General features: G+C 37.1%; 1 protein-coding gene across 3 annotated transcripts; it reads left to right on the forward strand.

Annotated features, from left to right (window-relative positions):
• Positions 1-4,781: 4,781 nt before the first annotated feature.
• TLR3 (toll like receptor 3) lies at positions 4,782-20,628 on the forward strand. 3 transcript variants are annotated; one of them, XM_088020920.1, is made up of 6 exons: positions 4,782-4,890; positions 6,572-6,669; positions 11,382-11,836; positions 14,017-14,208; positions 16,803-18,655; positions 18,883-20,628. In XM_088020920.1, exons 3-6 carry the CDS (start codon positions 11,393-11,395, stop codon positions 19,109-19,111), a joined length of 2,718 nt encoding a protein of 905 aa, XP_087877046.1. In that variant the 5' UTR covers positions 4,782-4,890; positions 6,572-6,669; positions 11,382-11,392; the 3' UTR covers positions 19,112-20,628. The 3 variants fall into 3 exon arrangements, with proteins under 3 accessions (XP_087877046.1, XP_027955672.1, XP_027955671.1); XM_028099871.2 differs by lacking the exon at positions 6,572-6,669 and having other exon boundaries at positions 18,883-19,051; positions 19,267-20,628; XM_028099870.2 differs by lacking the exon at positions 6,572-6,669.
• The last annotated feature ends 1,716 nt before the right edge of the window (positions 20,629-22,344 follow it).

Below are 22,344 nucleotides of genomic sequence, written 5' to 3' on the forward strand. Positions count from 1 at the left end.
TTCCATGAATTTTCCTATCAATTTTAAGGTAAATTTTTCTTACCTGGGAATTCACTTGGTTACTGTAGCTCTTTGGCGGTTTTTCACAGCTATTGTAAGGTTAATTCAGCCAGTTTCTTGTTTTTTGGTGTTTTCATGGACTAAGGGATTGAAACTTTCTAGTTTGGCATTTTGCTTATATCACACCCTTGAGGAACTTTTGTGTAGTTAAGACAATCACTTTGAAAAATTAAACAACGTATCAGGCAAAAAAAATTTCAATACACTGAGATGAAAGCTAATTTCTGTAATATCCCAAAAAACTCTTACAGTAAATCAATTATAAAAATATGAAAACCAAGTAGCACTTTGAACATACAAGAGAGGAAATAACATTATGTCCTTTTTTACATAAATTACATACAGGTAATTTAAAGAAAAAGAAAAGTTACCATTTCTTTTGATGATGTTAAAGTGTATATTCAACTCTTTTTGTTTGTTTGTTTGTTTTGTTTTTTTTAATAATTTTTTATTGTTATGTTAATCACCATACATTACATCATTAGTTTTTGATGTAGTGTTCCATGATTCATTGTTTGTGCATAACACCCAGTGCTCCACGCAGAATGTGCCCTCTTTAATACCCATCACCAGGCTAACCCATCCCCCCACCGTATATTCAACTCTTATATTGGCTTATTTCTAGATAAAGTAAAGAATAAGACTAGTATTTTATATAAGCTGTAAACTCTGCATTGGAGCTTTCTAAACTTTATTAGGTTTATGTATTTTAGCTCCATATCTTTATCGTAGGAAACTTTTCCTTGCCCCACCTTTCTTCCACTTTTACTTCTTATTTTTAAGGGCCAGTTCCCATATTCTTGTTATAAACCATCTCATGAAACAGATTAACCTCCCTCTTAGGTGGAAATCAAGAAATGTGGTCAAAAACAGTTGCCCAGACTTTCCAGCTCTGGGCTTTCTTTTTAATTTTCCCTGTTGATTCAAATTTTGCATTATAGAATGGAGATCAATTACATGAGCATTAGTTCTCACCAATAATCAGTTCAATATGACTATGGTAAGTTATTAGTTGCTTTTGATACTTTGAACTTCCTTGTGTGATTGGTTTTTGTCTGCCATTTATGACTGTGGTTGGTTTTGTCTGCCATTTACAACTCCATTCTTTGGATGCCCAGGAGACAGAAGCTTATCAAATTTAATTAAGATGTTTAACATGTAGAATGAAAATGAAGTTGGGCCTAGAATTTTATTTTTTATCTTAGTACATGAATATTAAGTTCAAGGCATAGGATTTGAAGAGCCCTTAACCATATCATGGGACTGTTGATAAAGGAGAGTGAGACCTCATTCATACTAACACAACTTCACAGATTTATAAGAGACCGAAAGATATCACCACTTTTCAACTACCTTGAAAAATTTCTAAATAAATAAGTAAGTAAGTTTAGGTTAAACCAGAAGCTCTGTGTCATATATTGGTTTCCTTTTTCAGAAGGGAAGTTCAAGTTTAATTTTGTTCAGTACATGTTAGAGTAGTGGGAAGGACATAGTGTCATTTCCTCTCTTGTTAAATTTCTTGCTGATTTGTCTGGGTGAGCTTATTTAAAATAGCTGAAGTCAATGAACAGAAATGGAAATGGCACTGGTAAGAGGAACTGTACCTTTACATTAAAGAAAGAGTTCAGAAACCAAAAAAAGAGAGAAAGAAATGCCTGCTAGAATTTCAGATGGTACAGAGTAGGATCATGTCCTTTCCAAAAGGCAGCTATGAAGGAAGACCAGTGAGCACAATTTAAAATGCCTGCCTATCTAGTGCTCTGAGGCACTCTTTACTCTTTATCTAGGTCCATAGTGCATTAATCACATTACAAACCCATGAGAAGTTTTATTGGTGAAGAGGTACAACCTTACTTTGACTTCCTGTTAACACAAGGAAGACTGATTAGTCCAATCTATTGCAGAAATTCTCAAGAACTATGCTAAATTAAACCTGTGCATGATATTGACTCTTCAATACCCAACAGCTCCCTGGCGATTGGATATTCAGTGTTGACCCAAGTTTAAATATTCCTCAATAATTAGTTCTCTATTTGGACCTCATAGAATCTGGCAATAGTATAATTATTTTCTCTAAAGTAACCTGTCTTTTCACATAGTCTGTTTTCCCCACAATTTCAACTCTCTATATATGTTGTCAGAAATAGCAATGATGCAATCTTCATGTCTAAATTAATTTATATGGAAAATTGTAAACACTGTCCCATATAGCCTTCAGTAGTCTAGTTTTATAAATGTTGATGACAATGAAAACCATAATTAAGCCTTCCCTTACAAATCTTATGATGAAGTGAATAGACTTCCTCGTGATTATACATTGTCTTCAATCATCAAAAGATTCTTTGCCTCACATTAAAAAGGCTGTAATTGTCCTTCAAAAACAATGTCTAGGGGCGCCTGGGTGGTTCAGTCATTAAGCGTCTGCCTTTGACTCAGGTCATGATCCCGGGGGTCCCGGAATCAAGCTCTGCATCAGGCTCCCTACTCGGCAGGGAGCCTGCTTCTCCCTCTCCCACTCCCCCTGCTTGTGTTCCCTCTCTTGCTGTGTCTCTCTCTGTCAAATAAATAAATAAAAAATCTTAAAAAAAATAAATAAAAATAAAAACAATGTCTAATTTATTAAGACTTATTATTAGGAGCAGGCAGAGAAGGACGGAGGGTCTATAGTTCCATAAATTTATAAATAGTAAATTACCAATTACTTTTGGCTTATAACTGCCAGACATTGTCCTTAAAAAGGGAAATTTCCCTTAAAAAGGGAAAAATGAGCTTTGTCACTGTAGCACCCACCACCATAATAGCTAAATAAGTTAATGCATAATTAAGGAATGTGCAGCGGAGAGAAACTGACCTGCAATGTATTCAGAAACTAGCAAGAATTGAGGACTATTAATGTCTGGATGTAAACTGTTGCATTATGAGATGATCAATAAAAAGTATTTGGAAAAAGGCATTCATTAGTTCAATCAACATTATGGAAAATCTAATATGTGAAAGGAGTCATAAAGCATGAGAGATGGGTGTGTCAGATTGTCGAGGGAATGTTTTTCATTTATCTAATGATACATAACATACCACTCAAAATTTGAGGGGAGGGGGTTAAAATAACAACAGTCATTTATTTGCTTACTCTTCCATAATTTTGGCAGGACCTGAGGACAACTCATCTCTGCTCCATGTGACTCAGTCGGGATTGGAAGATCCACTCCAAATATGGCTTACTCATGTGGACAGCAAGTTGAGGCTGATTGTCTCCTAGGTGCTCAGTGGAGTTGTTGACCAGACTCTCAATTCTCCTCCATTGTTGCCTTTGCAGAAGCCTAGGTTGGGCTTCTCACCACACACCAAAAGAGTTTTGAAAGGAAGACGGTGAGTGCCAATGTGCAAATGCTTATCAAGTCTTGGCTCACTTCATGCTTAATAATATCCTATTGGACAACTCTAGTCACATGACCAAGCCCAGAGTCGATGTGGGAAAAAATAATGCAAAGAGCCTGGTTCACTGGAGGCCAAAGTACCAGCTTACCATGGAAAAGTGGCTGGAGAGTTATAATACAAAGAACATACCTTGTTCTGCTTCAAGGAGCTCACAGAGAAGAAACCTTTTGAGTACTATTGATGTTTTACTACATATTGCAATGGGTAGATGTGAGGGACGATCTTTTACTCAGGACAATTGTTTGCTTATGGTATTATATTATAGATAGGATAAATGAAAAATCAGAAAAGCATGACCATGAGCCCAGTGACCACAAGGTGGTTCCAACCAAGGCTGAGGCCCAAGGGGAGGACATTTTGCATCACGGTACAGACCTATTTTCTTGCCCTCCATTCTTCAATCGAGTCAATCTAGGGACATGTTTTAACTGATCCAGGCTGTTTTATTACTATACTTGTCTGAATAACGAACCATTATGGTAACTTGTGGTATATCCTTAGGCAAATCCCTCACCATGCTGTTTCCTCATTTCTCAAACAAGGGAGTCAAATTAGGTGATCTCTACAGTTCCTTCAAAGTGTTTTTACTATATAACAATATAGTTAGTAACATTATATCCTATTACATCAATAATGAGAAATGTGTTCTTTTCCTGACAAGCACATTCCTTTAACTAGTCAGTGAAGTTTATTGAGAACTAACTGGTGAATCTGGACTTCTCTGGGCACATCTGTTTGCTCCCTAACAGGCTCTAACTATGGAAACTGGAGTAGCATGAGTTAGGACTGGCTTTTGGCTTTGCAGGGGCCAGCAGTTTCTCTATTACAAACTAGGTGCCTTCTTGCATCAAAAGGTTAATTTCTGCATTACTTATCATCCTGGGCTGCTAAGAAGATAAGGGAAGTGAAAGTATTTAGCTTTGATTAGGGATTGAGGTTTTTTCCTCACTTTGACCATACTCTACTAGGTTCTGACAGTTTTGCGTCAGTCTTTGGGAAAAAAATAGAGGAATTCACCCTCAGGTATCTGCTAACCTCTAGAGTACTAGCCCTGCCCACGCCAAGGGAGGTCCCACTTTTTCAGCTTCTCTGTTGCTAAATCTGTGACCCTTTTAATGAAACCCAAGGGATTGTACACGAGGCAGAAAAGCAAGACATTTTTAAGAAGCAATTTAATATTTCTCTTCCTGATATTGTGCTTTTTTCCCTTTGCACTTCTTAGAATCCAAGAACTATAAGAAGCTTGCTTTTTTTTTTCCTTTTTTTTTTTTCTTTTCTTTTTTTAGTTTCACTTTCAAGATTGCAGCAAATCTGCCATGCCTTCCTGGTGAAAACGACTGAATTTGGACTAATGAAAAAAGGAACGGTCGGCTGTTATCAGAGTAAATGAAGGTATATCTTTACAATTCTTACTGGGATAAGATCTCTCGTGTTTGCTAGAGCTGGGACCGCACGTTGGTTTTAGTATTCTTTGGTCTTTCTTTGGTCTGGTGCTTGAAATCTAGTCAGAATCAACAAGGAGAATGGAAGAAAAGAGAGATGATAGAGGTGTGGGGAGAAGTGTATCATAACTCAGTGTACATGTAATAGCAAGAATTTATAATTAACATAATAAAATCCTTTAGACAGTAATTAATTTTATTTTTCTTTGTGGATTTCTGGACCTGGAAAAGCACATTAGGAAATTTATGGAGATCATTTTGCAATAGCCTTTTTTTTTTAAAATCATATCTTTGGGGTGCTTGGGTGGCTCAGTTGGTTAAGCATCTGCCTTCAGCTCAGGTCATGATCCCGGGGTTCTGGGATCAAGCCCCGCCTGGGGCTCCCTGCTCAGTGGGAAGTCTACTTTTCCCTCTGTCCCTCTGCCTCCCCTCCCCAACTCCCTGCTCTTGTGTGCTTTCTCTCTCAAATAAATAAATAAATAAAATCATATCTTTGTCTTAAAGTTACAGAGCCCTGTGAGCTTGAAAGAGCTTCTCTCCTTTCCTCAGTTTTGTTGGCTGGAGAGGAGACAGAAGCTGGCATTTTAGGATAATGCGCTTGAAAAGGAGAAAACGCTTCAGGTGTTCCTGGGAGTACAGAAGTGGCTTCTTTGACCTCATAAAGGAAAGCGGAGGAAGGTGACAAGTAGAAAGGAGTTTAGATGTATAGGTTGATCAGAAAGCAGCACTGGCAGGTGCAGGTGCTTCAGATGAAATCTGAGAAGTCAGCCTTGGGCAGTAGTAGCTCAGGAGGTTACCTCCCAATTTTGCAATAGGATTGTGTGTTTGTGTGTGTCTACAGTTAGGTGTTACCTGTATACATTCAGGGGAAAAAAAAAAAAAAGGTATTGTGAAGTGCACAAACCAAACTGGAGAAGCCGACTAAATAGTGGTTAGCTCTAAGTAGCCTGGCTCCAGACTCCATGTCTTCATCATGACGCAATATTATGTCTCACTTGGGGGCGCCTGGGTGGCTCAGTCGTTAAGCGTCTGCCTTCGGCTCAGGTCATATCCCAGGGTCCTGGAATCGAGCCCTGCATGGGGCTCCCTGCTCAGTGGGGAGTCTGTTTCTCCCTCTCCCACTCCCCCTGCTTGTGTTCCCTCTCTCACTGTGTCTCTCTCTGTCAAAATAAATAAAATCTTAAAAAAAAAAAAATTCTCTTTCACTTGGACACATGTAATTCAATGTACCCTGAAAGGCCTTTCTAAAATTGCAAGGCCCACTGAGTCCTATTTTCCATCTTTTTAGTTTTCTTTGCTTCTATTATGTCTCATACAATAGCAATTTTTTCCCTTCTGTTTCATCCTCTAACTGTATTTTCATTTGTTTCACTGAATCAAATTCCAGAATAACTTTTGCATACAGTTTGCATAGTTATAAACTTACCAAACCTTTGCATATTTCAAAATGCTTTCCCCCCTTATCGTGAGTTGTTCCACTGGAAATGAAATTTTAGGTTCAAAGTTTCCCCTGATCATTTTGGAAGCTCATCACTACTGTTTTCTAGTGGCTGGTGTTGCTGATGAAAAGTTTTCTACCATTCAGGGTCTTTTTCTTTTGGAAATAATTGATCATATGTTCTCCTTTGAAGGTTTTAGGATTTTTTTTCTTGTGAATGGCCACAATTCCGAAGTTTCATAAGATTCTCTCTGTGGATTTTCCTTTTTCACTCCTCCTGCCTCCCATTTGGTGAGTCTTTTCCATGTGATGAATGTATTTTCAGATCTGGGAATGTCTTTCAGTCCTTCAGGGATATTCTTTGTAAATAGATTAGTCCTTTTCAGTAATTCTGATCTTTATCTATAACCCTTCCAGAAGAGATAAATGTCACCCAGACAAGCAAGAGAATATACTGCAGGGACCGTAAGTGTGAGTTGGTAAAAACACAAGGAGAAGCATTTGTGGTGCAGGGAAGAGAGGTGTGGGAGAATCTCAGAGAGGTGAGGTTTGGGGAGTTAGTTCCTGATTTCCAGAATGTATTGTTTCCAGCTCCAAATTTTTCATGTATCTGAACAATTTGGTGAGGGGCCTCGCAGCTGGCCTGGGCTGTGATATTTGTCATAGCCTATAAATATAAAAATCGTGTATAGCTTTACAATACTTAGTGCCAGTATTATAAAGGCAATAAAGTAATTCATAGAAACTGACTTTTCTTCTGTTTCTGAGAACTAGATTAGAATAAAAGTAAAACCACTATATTTTAAGAGCCAATTAGAACAATTATAAATACTCATACTAGTTCTATTTTCCTGCAATTAATCCTCTAAAATGATGTTATTCTCTAAAACTTATCTGGAACTCTTCTTATGACATGACTTTTAGAGCTTATGGAAAACCTAACTTATTTAAATATCATTTTTATTGATCCATCTGCATACATTGAAGATGTATTTGATTTTTTAAAATATCTGAAAGTGAAACTAGGTAAATGATCGTACCAGAGACTATCGCATTAGGTACATATCCCACCAAAATAAAGTTGTGTCCATTTATGGAAGTGAAACGTTTTCTTGAGCTGATTAACTGCCCATGGAAAGCTATTCATTCAACATGTATTTATTCAATATTCGCTGTGGTCCAGTCATTGTTCTAGACACAGGCAAAGCAATACAGAGTAAAGACAATCATGTCCTCTACTATTATAACTTTATACTCTAGTCAGGTGGAATAGTTAATTAAATAATAAGTAAAATTATTTCAGATAATTCCCATCAACCATGGCACGGAAAAAACAATCTAGGAAAAGAATAACAAATAGAAGGATTTACGCTTCTGGGGCTCCTGGGTTGCTTAGTCGTTAAGCGTCCGCCTTCGGCTCGGGTCATGATCCCAGGTGCTGGGATCGAGCCCCGCATTGGGCTCTTTGTTTGGCAGGAAGCCTGCTTCTCCCTCTCCCACTCCCCCTGCTTGTATTCCCTCTCTCGCTGTATCTCTCTGTCAAATAAATAAAATCATTAAAAAAAAAGAGAGAAGGATTTACACTTCTTAATTCAAGGTTTACTATGAAGCCACAGTAATCAAAACAATGTGGTGTTGGCGTAAGAACTGACAAATATTTCCATGTAAGAGAGTGGTGAGCCCAGATATAGACCCACACTTAAATCCACCCACACTTACTTGGTTTTTAAGAAGGATACTGAAGCAATCCAGTGGAGAAAGGGGAAAAAAAGTCTGACAAACTGGGTGTGCAACTGAAAAACATGAAACTTGACTCTTCCTTCGCATAATACACAACATTTTATTAAAGAGAGACCACAGGCCTTAACCTAACACCTAGAACCATAATCTTTTTTTTTTTAAAAGCATAATTTGGGAGTAGGCAAAGTTTCTTAGACGGGACACAGAAAGCAGTAATAATAAAAAAATGATAAATTAGACTTGATCATAATTATGAAGATATCATCATTCATTAAGAAAATGAGTAGGTAACCCACAAAATGGGAGAGAACACAAATATAAATCTGACAATGGACTGATACTTGTGTATATAAAAAAAATTCCTAAATGCAGTAATAAATAAGAAACAACCTAATTTTAAAAATGAGTTAAATCTTCAAATATACAAGGGAAAATATACAAATGGACAATAAGCATATAAAAATTATTAAATATCATTAGTCAGCCAAGAAATGAAAATTAAAAACCATAATGAGATATTACTACACACTCATCAGAATGAGTGAAAAATAATAGTGCCAAATGTTGGTAAAGATGTTGGTGGGAGTGTAAAATGGTATAAACTTTACTAAAAGATCTGGCAGTTTCTTATAAAAGTAATTATACTCTACCTTACCAAATGCCCAACGATTTCAATCATGGGTAATTATCCCAAAGAAATCAAGTATATGTTTCCATAAAAACATACAAAGATGTTCATAGTAACTTAATTCATAATTGTGAAAGACTTCACACAATCCATGCGTCTAATAATATCAGCATGGATAAAATATATTTATACAATGGCATACCATTTAGTTAAAAAAAATACTATTTAGTTAAAAAAAAAGAACATCCCAAAACAAGCAACATGGATGAACTTCAAAAATATTTGAATGAAATATCTCTTATTTAAGAGAGTGAATATGAGCCCATTGATAGGAAGTTATAAATCACGCAACACTATAGTAGAAAAAAGTCAGAGCTATGGTGGTCTCTGGGAGACAGGGATTAGAATGAACTGGAAGGGGATGGGGGAACTCTTTAGGGTTTAGTTTACATAGGTGCATACACATGTCAAAAGTCAGAGAATGTACACTAAAGATTTGTGCATTTCGTTGTATGCAAATTTTATATCAAAAGAAAAACTCAACAAATACTGAACCGAAAGTAGCAATGCACACTCTTTTAGAGGGAAAGGTACTGATGTTGCAGTACACTTTGGTGAACTGGTGGATAGAGGATGGATAGATGAGTAGATATATGATAGTGGAAGAGTGTTCACTGTAAAATTCTGTGAGTTGTGCTGTTGTTTAGGACTTTTCATTAAAAATGCTAGAACAAAATAACTGTGGTAGAGCCATATTCTGTATGAATGGAAATGAGCAAATGCTGCTATAGGACAAGATGTGGATCAGTCTCACAAACCTAATATGGAATTTTAAAAAGGCATACCATGATACATAGCGCCGAATTCCATTAACATGTACATCAAAAGCAAGTAAACTTAAACTTTCTGTGTATGACATAATGAAGTGCTTGTCTGGGGAAGGAGGAGGGGTGGCCGGGCAGGAGCATGAGGGAGGTTTCTGGGGGGCTCATTGTGCTCTATTTCCTGCTATGAGTGGTGAATGCACTGACATGCTCTTGATGAAAATTCAACAAGCTGTACATTCATGATTTGTGTACTGTTCTGTATATATTTAAAATATAATTACTGGGGCGCCTGGGTGGCTCAGTCGTTAAGCGTCTGCCTTCGGCTCAGGTCACGATCCCAGGGTCCTGGGATCAAGCCCCACATAGGGTTCCCTGCTCCGCAGGAAGCCTGCTTCTCCCTCTGCCACTCCCCCTGCTTGTGTTCTCTCTCTCGCTGTGTCTCTCTCTGTCAAATAAGTAAAATCTTTAAAAAATATATATATGATTTAAATTTAAAATTTAAATTTAAAAAGTACATATATAATACAAATCCTGATACAAAAAGCTGAGCTTTTATCTAGAAATATAGAATAAAAAGATAAAAAGGTGGAATATGAAAGGAAATTTTATTTTTTTTAATTATTTATTTTAGAGAGAAATAGAGAGCAAGAGTGCAAGAGCAAGGGGTCGGGGAGGGGCAGAGAGAATCCTTAGGCAGACTCCCTGCTGAGCAGGGAGACTGACTCAGGGCTGGATCCTGGACCCTGAGATCATGACACGAGCTGAAACCAAGAGTTGGATGCATAACTGACTGAGCCACCCAGATGCCCCTAAAAGGGAACTTTAAATACAGATAAGATCACACGAAGGGCCAATGTTTACCTAAAAGTGGTTTTAAAGGAGAGAACACAGGAAAAGAAAGAGGGGAAATGATCCAAATAGTAATAGAAAAAGAAAGCTAAAAATTTAAGGAAGACATGAGTCCTCAGACTGACAATGCCTTAGGGTGCATATCTACATTTTAGAGGAAAGATTTAGCATGAAATATCCTTGTGAAATTTTACATTACCAAGGATAAAGAAAAAGACACTTCCAAAGAGAAAACAGAGAGTAAAATAAAGTCATCTTTTACATAAAGGAAAGAAAACCAGATGGGCCTGGTTTCTTCTTAGCAACAATGGATACTAGAAGACAATGGAATAATGCCTTCATGACTTTGCAGAAAAAGTATTTTGAACCTCAAATAGCCTATACGTCAAAATCGTATGACAAAAGAACAAAAACAAATATTCAAGAACTTAAAAGATAAAACCTCCTATAGGTATTTTGGGGAAAGAGGGGGAAGAGCTACTCAAGGAGACACTTTAGTCAAAAATATTTCAAGAAAGAAGGTACTGAAATCCATGATAGTGACATTAACCTAGGAATATGGTGGAATGGACTCCAAGATGATAACCAAATAGCAGGTGTCAGACATATCCCTCCAAACTAGTCATTTACCCAAGAGAATGATGAAGAAGGTAATTAATCTTGGTGTTACAGAAATGAAATCACATATTGTGCTTCTCTCAAAAAGGCATTGCATTGAAACTGGGATGGAGGTGAAGAATGAAGAGGGAGTTTGTATGCTCCATTTTTTACTTTTCGGTGCTATTTGAATTATTCCCATTTGATGTATTGCTTGTATAATACATACTTGTATATCATAGAAGTTGTGAGTCAAAAGATCATACGTAGTTCACATTTAGTTATCTGTTTTACAAGGAAAATACCAATGCCTATGAAAACCTATGTTACTAATGTCTCTTACTTGTTTACGTTTCTTTTAGAGGCGAGAATCATGAACCAGAGTTTACCTTTTCATATCTACTACTTTTTGGGACTGTTGCCCTTGTGGATACTGTGTACATCTTCTGCCAATAAATGTGTTGTTAGACAAGAAGTAGCTGACTGCAGTCATCTGAAGTTGACTCAAGTGCCTGATGACCTTCCGGCAAACATAACAGTGTTGAATCTCACCCATAATCAGCTCCGAAGATTACCATCTGCCAATTTTACAAGATATAGCCAACTTACTATCTTGGATGGAGGATTTAACTCCATCTCAAAACTGGAGCCAGAATTGTGCCAAAAACTCCCCCTGTTGGAAATTCTGAATCTCCAACACAATGAGCTATCTCACCTTTCAGATCAAACTTTTGTCTTCTGCATGAATTTGACTGAACTCCATCTAATGTCCAATCCAATCAAGAAAATTCAAAATAATCCCTTTCAAAACCTGAAGGTAAGATGAAAATGTTCATCTCCATATAAAAAATTAAAAATATGTTATCTCATGTTAAGTTTTCAAGTCACTTATGAATCTTTAGACTTTGTATCTAAATATCAAGGTGAAGAATAAGAAAACCAATCTTACCCCGTTTATGTTTGAAAATGTTTTCAAAAGGCAAAATAGCATCTTAAAACCAATTTCAGTCTTAATTTTTAAAGAACTTTGCCTCTCTTTCTCCCTCCCATTAAAAATTCAACTTAGAGGGGCGACTGGGTGGCTCAGTCGTTAAGCGTCTGCCTTAGGCTCAGGTCATGATCCCAGGATCCTGGGATCGAGCCCCGCATCGGGCTCCCTGCTCGGCGGGAAGCCTGCTTCTCCCTCTCCCACTCCCCCTGCTTGTGTTCCCTCTCTCGCTGTGTCTCTCTCTGTCAAACAAACAAACAAACAAACAAACAAACAAACAAATAAATAAATAAATAAAAATTCAACTTAGATACAACAGGTAGAGATCAAAGAAGAATCTGATCTGTCATAACCAGAGAAGAATCAGAATATACCACGAGGAACACAGCAAATAAAGCTCTCAGTGCTGCTGATTTAGTACCTGAAGTAATAACAAAAAAGGCCATATCCAAATTCTGACTTAAATGAAGTTAACAAATTGATGGATGATAAAGCAAATTGTTCAATTAAAAATTATGTACTCTTGGGGCGCCTGGGTGCCTCAGTCATTAAGTGTCTGCCTTCGGCTCAGGTCATGATCCCAGGGTCCTGGGATCGAGCCCCGCATCGGGCTCCCTGCTCCCCGGGGATCTGGCTTCTCCCTCTCACACTCCTCCTGCTGTGTTCCCTCTCTCACTGTCTCTTTCTGTCAAATAAATAAATAAAATCTTTTTTAAAAAATTGCATACTCTTGATTTAAGAAGTCTCTTTACAAGATTGCTTTTCCAATGGCTACCATCTTTTTTTTCAGTACTTTGCTTGAATTTTGCATGTGTGAAAACGTATGTTATTGTCTCTCAATCTGAGGCAATTATTAAGTACTTTTCTTAAACCAAAGCCATTTTTAAAACTCTTTGTTTTCTTCATTTTATGGATGTAGAAAAAATTGGCATTCTTTGACCTCATGTGCCAAGAATAGTGTACAAACTTAAATATGTGTAGAAACATTTATAAAATGATTTGCTTGCTGGTGATTTGAAAATTCTTTCTTGTGCCTCCTTAGATTCTGAAGTGGACGAAATGTCTTTGGACACAAAGACCTCAAAATCTGGTTAGAGTAATCCTTGGCAAAATCTTCTTTTATTTTTAAAACATAAATAAAAGTCTTACTCTCTTTAAACACATTACATAAGATTCTGCCCTAATATATATCAGCTTTTCATTACCTTTTACCCGAGTGGAAGTCTGTGTGCTAAAAAGTAGCACTAGGGTGGTAAAATGTCCCACGAAACAAACAAAAATGAATATTCTGCACTAGTCATGATGCAAAATTTACATAAGTGTCAGTCTTTCTCAATATAAAAAATCTTTTTAAGATCTCATGGACAGCAAAGTTCTACTCATACTTCTTTAAGAAGAAAATGTTTTCTTCTTTTTTTCTGTTGTTTAGTTTCAAGGCTGATGCATGACACTCTTTGTTTGTTAAGCCACATGAATATTCTTCACATCATAAAGAAATGCTTATTATAAATAAATGCTTATTTTTTAAGATTTTATTTATTCTTGTGAGAGAGAGAGAGAGCGTGAGTGCACAAGTGGGGGTTGGAAGGGGCAGACTGAGAAGACCCCCCGCTGAGCAGGGAGCCCGAAGTGGGGCTCAATCCCAGGACCTTGAGATCATGACCTGAGCTGAAGGCAGATGTTTAAGCAACTGAGCCACCCAGGTACCCCTAAATAAATGCTTATTATGAATACTCCTTATATCATGAATAAATGAGCTTAAGTCCTTTTATTTTGGTAAGAGAAATAAAATGATTATTTTTTAAATGAATCGAAGTAAGAAACAAAACCCTTGCAATCATGGTATTTTCAATCACACAAAGATTTTTTTATTACTCCTACTGTCAGTTTTCTAGGATAGTAGAGAGGTAACTTTTTGCTGTTATTTCTGAGTTATTTCTAAGATTCAGGTACATTTAAAGGAACTGTTTTGGGAGGCAAGACTAACGTATATCTTTTTGCTTTCTCAGAATTTAATCAAATTAGATCTATCTCATAATGGTTTATCATCTACTAAATTAGGAAGTCAGCTCCAACTGGAAAATCTCCAAGAGCTTCTGTTATCAAATAATAAAATTAATGTACTAAGACCTGAAGAACTTGATTTCCTTGGTAATTCTTCTTTAAAAAAATTAGAGTTGTCATCAAATCCAATTAAAGAGGTAAGACGTAAGGTAAAATTATTTTGTGTTCTACCTTTAAGTGTGGGCAGTCCCTAACTGTGTCACATGGATAAGAATCTAAAGGTTCCTAGAGAAAGGGGTGATAATGTTTGCCACGTCTTCCAGAAATCCTTCATACTTCCTGCTTGGGGCCATTGATGTCATCCTCACAAAAAGAGTCTGGTAGCAGTAAGGAGCTGGGGCTCTGCTGTCTAACGGAAGTGGGTTAAAATCCCTGTTCCAATTACAGGCTAGTACTTGGACCTTGGGGAACCTACTTAACCTCTCTGCGTCTTACTTTCCTCACTTGAAAAGTGGAAACAATACTATTTATCCCATAAAATCTCTGAAAGAATTAAAATAGCATGGTAGTTAAGAGGACGAGCTTTAGAGTTGGGTTAGCTAGCTCTGCATCTGGGCTTTCTCTCCGAATGATTGTGTAATCAGGCAAATTATTCAAATTCTTCATGCTCCAGTTCCCCAGCTGTAAAATTGGTAAAATAATAACTATGTCATAGGCTGTATGGTAAAGAATTTAGCAGTGTCTGGCATGTAAGTGCTCCATAAATCATAACTAGTGTTAAATTATTATAAAAATCCTCTTATAATGGGATCTACCTAACTAACCTTCTCTTTGGATCCATGATAGTCAATTCATTAACTACTTTCATATACAGGTATGTCTGTATTTTATTCCTTTACAGGCTGAGAATAAGAATATTGGAAATCATAAACTAAGTCAGATTTTTAAAAGCTGTATTCATTTTCAGAATAAAAATAGACTGTGTATTGGTCCTGAGATAATAAAATATAAACAAACAACAAATGAACATTTTACTCAATACTCAGGCTAAGTTTTGAACAGCATTTTTTTTAAATTTAGAACATTTGATGTAGAAGTCTTATAAAATACGTAAGTAGTTGGGGGGGGGGCGATAAAAATCATCCAAAAGCCCACATTCCAGAGACGGCCAGTATTAGCATTTGGGTATTTTTATCTCCAGCTTTTCTCCAAGTGATAATAAGAAAAAACAGCAGGTGAAATTCAGAGTACAAATTCAAAATAAACTGTGTGTCAGACACTGTGATAAGTTCTATATACATATATATTTTAAAAAATTTTTTACATAGTCCAGTAATTAACTTATTCTTACCATCATTTTACACAAGGGTAAATTGAGATAAGGAAGGATTGAGGAACTTGCCCAAGGTCTCACAAGTGGTTATCTGGTGACAGAACTGGGTTTGTAGCAGTGTTAGATCAGAGCCCATGCTCTCGACAGCTGTTCCGTGTTGCCTCCCTCTGGCGACAGCGTGTCCTCCTTTTAAAAGTAATATCATAAGGAATATGACTCAGCCATCAGAAAGGCTGAATACCCAACTTGTGCATCAGCATGGATGGGACTGGAGGAGATGATGCTAAGTGAAATAAGTCAAGCAGAGAAAGTCATTTATCATACCGTAGCCCTTATTTGTAGAATGTAAGGAACAGCATGGAGGACATTAGGAGAAGGAAGGGAAAAATGGAAGGAGGTAAATCGGAGGGGGAGATGAACCATGAGAGACGATGGACTCTGAGAAACAAACTGAAGGGTCTAGAGGGGACGTTTGAGGGCACCTACTGACTGGAGCACTGGGTGTTAAACGCAAACAATCATGGACCACTACATCAAAAACTAATGATGTACTGTACGGTGACTGACATAAAAAAATAATATCATATCATGAACATTCTCCATGTCATTAAGAATTATTCAAAAACTCAATTTTGATTACTGTAAAATAGTGCTGTCGTGTAAGTTCATCCTAATTAATTTAACAATCTTCTGCTTCATAGTCCAATTCCCTTTACTTACAGTAAAGTACACTTTCTTCCATTAGCCCTCACATCTCACTAAATGACACACAGTAGGAGTCGGAGCCTCTTTGCTCTCCTGGTGTTGAACCACTGCCCAGGACTGGCTGCTCCCCTCTGGATTCCTTCACTCCTCCTGCCTTCTGTTCTCTCGTTCCGGTGCTGAACCCCACCCAAGGCTTCTGGTGAGGGGGTGGGGTCAGAGCAGAAGGGATCTGAAAGCGCTAGCATGAAATAAAGTCGGGAGAAAAAACTGTAGTGGAAAGACAAAGAGCAAGGCTGGAGCTCAGAGTCACAGAAGGGCAAGTGGGAGTCATTGTTTCATAATAGAATCCACCCATTCATTTCATGTGTTCATTGAGAACTGCGGTCATCAAGACAAACAGGATCTGCCCCAGTGGTGACTTTACAAATACCTTATTAATTACAATTATACTCAGAGTAAGTAAAAGCACCAGGGACCTAACCTAGACTGGGAGGTCAGGGAAAGCCCCTTGACGAGAAGACCCTTAAATGCTGGGTGGAAGGTAGTCAGAGGCCCGGAAGGGTGAGGGGTTAGAACAGGAGGGGGCTGTTGCAGGCACAGAGTAAGGAGCGGTGCAGCGGAGGTGTGGAGAAGAAATGCAGAGAAGATGGTGAAGGGGAATGGGACTGAGTAAGGAATTGTTTAAGCTTTTCAAGAGTCATGCAGATGCCACTGTGTTTTGGTTATTAACCTCCTTTCCCCCCCTGACTTTAGTTCTCTCCAGGGTGTTTTCATGCAATTGGAAAATTATTCGGTCTCTCTCTGAACAATGCTCAACTGACCCCCAGCCTCACAGAGAAGCTCTGTTTGGAACTGTCAAACACAAGCATTCAGAATCTATCCCTGAGCAACACCCAGCTGTACAGAACGAGCAATCTGACTTTCGTTGGATTGAAGCACACAAATCTCACCATGCTCGATCTTTCCCACAACAACTTAAATGTGATTGAGAATAATTCCTTTGCTTGGCTTCCACATCTAGAATATTTCTTCCTGGAGTATAATAACATAGAGCATTTGTTTTCTCACTCCTTTTATGGGCTTCTCAATGTGAGATACCTGGATTTGCGACGCTCTTTTTCTAAACAAAGCATTTCCCTTGCTTTGCATCCCAAGATTGATGATTTTTCCTTTCAGTGGCTAAAATGTTTGGAGTATCTTAACATGGAAGACAACAACTTTCCAGGCATAAAAAGCAATATGTTCACGGGATTGATAAAGCTGAAACACTTAAGTCTCTCCAACTCCTTCGCAAGTTTGCGGACTTTAACCAATGAAACATTTTTGTCCCTTGCTCAGTCTCCTTTAGTCACACTCAATCTAACCAAAAACAAAATCTCAAAAATAGAGAGTGGTGCTTTTTCTTGGTTGGGCCGCCTACAGGTACTCGACCTTGGCCTTAATGAAATCGGGCAAGAACTCACGGGCCAAGAATGGAGAGGTTTAGAAAATATTGTTGAAATCTACCTTTCCTACAACAAATGCCTACAACTGACTAGCAGCTCTTTTGCCTTGGTTCCAAGCCTCCGACGACTGATGCTCCGAAGAGTGGCCCTTAGAAATGTGGACGGCTCCCCTTCACCTTTTCATCCTCTTCGAAACTTGACTATTCTGGATCTAAGCAACAACAACATAGCCAACATAAATGCTGAACTGTTGGAGGGTCTTGAGAAACTAGAAATTCTGGATTTGCAGCATAACAACTTAGCAAGGCTATGGAAACACGCAAACCCCGGTGGTCCTGTTCATTTTCTAAAGGGTCTTTCTCACCTCCACATTCTTAATTTAGAGTCTAATGGCTTTGATGAGATCCCAGCAGAGGTATTCAAGGACTTATTTGAATTAAAAAGCATTTATTTAGGATTGAATAATTTAAACATATTTCCACCATCTGTCTTTGATGGTCAGGCATCTCTAAAGTCATTGAACCTTCAGAAGAATCTCATAACATCAGTTGAGAAGAATGTTTTTGGGCCAGCCTTCAGGAACCTGAGTAATTTAGATATGAGCTTTAATCCATTTGATTGTACCTGTGAAAGTATTGCCTGGTTTGTTAATTGGATTAACCGGACCCACACCAACATCTCTGAGCTATCAAGCCATTACCTCTGCAATACTCCACCTCAATATCATGGTTTCCCTGTGATGCTTTTTGATATATCACCCTGCAAAGACAGTGCCCCCTTTAAACTCTTTTTCATAATAAATACCAGTGTCTCATTGATTTTTATCGTTATTGTACTGCTTATCCATTTTGAAGGCTGGAGGATATCTTTTTATTGGAATGTTTTAGTGCATCGAATTCTTGGTTTCAAAGAAATAGACAGACAGCCAGAGCAGTTTGAATATGCAGCTTATATAATTCATGCCTATAAAGATAAGGATTGGGTCTGGGAACACTTCTTTTCAATGGAAGAAAAAGATCAAACTCTCAAATTTTGTCTCGAAGAAAGGGACTTTGAGGCAGGTGTCCTTGAACTTGAATCGATTGTTAATAGCATCAAAAGGAGCAGAAAAACTATTTTTGTTGTAACACAGAATCTACTAAAAGATCCATTATGCAAAAGGTAGGTGAACATTGTGAAATTTTAAGTGTGTACTTGTAGTTTTTTGATTGAGCTTTTAAATATTACATTATGACTCACAACTCAAAGAATTTTAAAAATAAATTTCTTAAAAAAATAACCTGATTCTTAGGGACAGATAAAAACAAACTTAAGGAGGATGTGAGAGCTTTTGGCTGTTAAAAACTGTATACTGGTATATAACGTATTTCAATACTTTTTTCCCCTAGATTCAAGGTGCACCAAGCAGTTCAACAAGCTATTGAACAAAATCTGGATTCCATTATATTGATCTTTCTTGAGGAGATCCCAGATTATAAACTGAACCATGCACTCTGTTTGCGAAGAGGGATGTTTAAATCTCACTGCATCTTGAGCTGGCCAGTTCAGAAAGAACGGGTAAATGCCTTTCATCATAAATTGCAAGTAGCGCTTGGATCCAGAAATTCAATACATTAAATTTATTTCAAGACTAAGGTAACAGAGGAGTAACTTTCCCAACTTAAAAAGTTTCGTAGTCAATTTAGGCTTTATTTGAAAATAATGTAAATCTGTTTATTCATATTCAGAGAGTATTGTCCCATGATTCTATCTCTTCTATCTCTCTATTGCAGGCCTTTTATTACCAGCTGAGTTAATTGGACCCAAAATAAACATATAAGAATATCTTCTACGAATGAATATACAATTGGTTACTGAGGTCTATGACAACTTAAGAAAGTTTTAAGATATTCCTCATTTAAAGAAAAGTTAGAATTATGGGAAGGTTTCTGATAATTATATTTGGAGTTTTTTTAGATGCACTCAGTAGAATAAGAGATAATTGTTTTAGTGGATACAATGCTCTTTCATCTGTGAAAGAGTAAAATACATACCCCAATTTTTAAAAGCTTAGGTATAGTATTTTTTTTTCATTTGGAAAGCTTTTATTTTAGTGGTGCCTGTCTCAGTGTTGATTTTGTTAAGTGTTAAATCCCATTTTAATATACAGATTCATGGTCAGAAAACATTTACAGTTCATTTTGATCACTTAGTAAAATAAACATTTTAATAAATACTTACTTATATTTTCCTGACATTTGGGTTTCTGCTATAGGTGTTAGAAGAAACAATCCTCTTACTTAAAAATATTACAAAAAAAAAAAAGATTACAGAAAGGCTTGCTTCCTGAAGGTTAATTAGTAGATTGGCTTTGTGGAGATAAAATATTCTTTTCTCTTGGTCACAGACTCAGGGGATGGCCCAGGTCAAATCATTTGGTCCCACTGGGATTCTTTGAGTCCTGATTTTGGAAATTATGGTGATAAACAAAATCTTAAATAATCCCATATAATTAATGATGACCATGGCATAGTACCTTCACATGAAATATATTATGTCATAAAATTATATGCTATGTACATGTTAGTCCTTTTCTAGAAAGACTATTATTTTAAATTTTATTTTTGTCTTACAATGAAAAGAATCTAATTGGAAATAGACAAGAATAACCTTTTAAAACACCTTTATATTTCTTGTATTCAAATATAAGAGAGGGTTGAAATGATAAGCTGAGTTAATTTCTATATTAGAAGCACCTGTTTGCTAAATTTAGGGAGCATCTGAGGTATTGCATTTTGGAACTTTGGCTTAAATAGTTCAGTATTCTCAGGGGTAAGCTCACAGGATCCTGAAGTAATATCCACTGTTTATCCACTGTATTGCTGGTTCTGAAAGAGTCTATCAACAATGTGAATGTGTGGAGGACTCATTTTCACTTTCCCATTATACATCATCCTTGCACACGAGACACTTGTTCTATAGCTTTTTTTGTTAAAATGTGTTTTCTGCCTGTAAAATAATCTCGCTTTATTTTGGCATCATAAGCTATAAATAAATGAATGAATGAATAAATAAATAAAATTAAACTTTTATGATGCCAAAATAAAATTCACAATTACTGTTTTCCTTGATGTGCTTTGTATGTTATCTGTGTATCACTGGTCTCAATTTCATTAAAATATTTCTAAGTGAATTTTTCTTATGAATTAATGTTTCATCAGTTTGTCAAAAGGCTTTCATTCTCTTATTTATTTGCTTATAAGATAGTTGATCAAATGGCTACAACTTAAATTGAGCTCAAATGTCATTTTTTAAAGTTGCTGAATGGATAGAAGATGCACAAGAGATGACCCATTTAACTGAATATAAGCCAAACTAATAAAAGTTGAGAGTCTTGACATGTGTTTGACCTGCACAGGAAGAAACATCCTGAACTTCAGCAAGCTGTCCATTATAATTGTTCTCAGGAGGAGTCCTCATCCCTGGGGTTTGAAACAAGGGAAGTGCAGCAAAGGATGTTTGTCTGACCTGTTTAATTTCCAAGAGTGAAGTGACTTGCTTGAATGCTGTCAAGGTGGCATCATGTTATCTGTTTACTCCATCTTCTCCATCCTGTTTTTCACTTTCAAAACAAATTCCAGCTGAATCAACATTGAGTTTAAAATCAACCTAGGAATTTAGATTTTACCTAAAAATGGCATCTTTGTGGCTGTAATAAGAAGTAAATGCTATCAGTTTGTTAGCAAGGAGGGGGGTTTTCAATGCCATTTATTTAACGATGTCTAATTATTCAAATGTCTACCGTAGGTTGTTTGTAAAGGGAACTCAATAGTAACTGATGGTGGCCATTGGAAAAAGGAAAGATGCTCAATATGAAGAGGTTAAAAAATATTTCTTGCAATCTTTAGAGGCAGAAAGCAGACTAGTGGCTGTCTGGACCTAGGGATGAGAATGGGGAGTAACTGTAAGTGGTGCAAGAGATTTTGGGGTGATGAAAATATTCTAAATTCGGAATGTGGTAACGATTGTACAACTCTGTAAGTTTTTTACTAAGAATCATTGAATCATATTCTTAAAACAGGTGAATTTTATGGTATATGAATTATATATTAATAAAACTGTTAGAAAAAATAGTATTCATGGAGCAGTGTGCCTCACCGTGTGCTAAGCATGATGGGGCACAATAGGAGAGGAGCTAAATTGTAGAAAATGGGGCAAGAAGAGTTAGGGTAGGAAGGGACTATCAAAGATGGACCTGAACAAAAGGCTCCATGGGAGCAGATCAGGCCTTTCAAAGGTGGGTAGGATTTTGTTGAGTGCAGAGGCAGGTGGCAGAATGAACAGTAAGATGGAAGGGAGGAGGCATAAACTTGGTGTTGGATGGCCACAGGGATGCTGCAGAGGATGGAACCATGCTGTAGAGAGCGTGGCAGAGGAATTTAGATTTAAGGAGTCAGGTGTTTTGAAATTGTAACTTTATGGGTTTCAATTGGCAAAACCAGAAATTATAATAAAATTCCTTCCTGTGATCTATGACTTAGATTTCTGTGACAACTAGGTGAATAGAGGATGTAACTTCTAACTTGACAGTACAAATAGCCAGGCATACTCCCACATCACAGGAGACTTAACACACTTATTTTTTCCTATAAATGTGGAAATCTATATTAAAGTAACCAAAAGAGTCCAATTAATTGGTCATTAGTTGCTAATTACACTAGTTGATATATCAGCCATTTTTAGCTCTTGCAACTCCTTAGCCTTGCTGCATCTTCCTGTGCAAGGGAGGAACTGGTTCTGTCATGTGACTTTCCCCCCACCCACTTCATGAGCCATCTTGCATACATTGGGCAGGAGTCGTGGGACTTTTC

Source organism: Eumetopias jubatus, unplaced genomic scaffold, assembly GCF_037043125.1.
Source record: "Eumetopias jubatus isolate StellerSeaLion01/CBP00866 unplaced genomic scaffold, mEumJub1_p1.0 scaffold_2, whole genome shotgun sequence".
Lineage (NCBI taxonomy): Eukaryota > Metazoa > Chordata > Mammalia > Carnivora > Otariidae > Eumetopias > Eumetopias jubatus.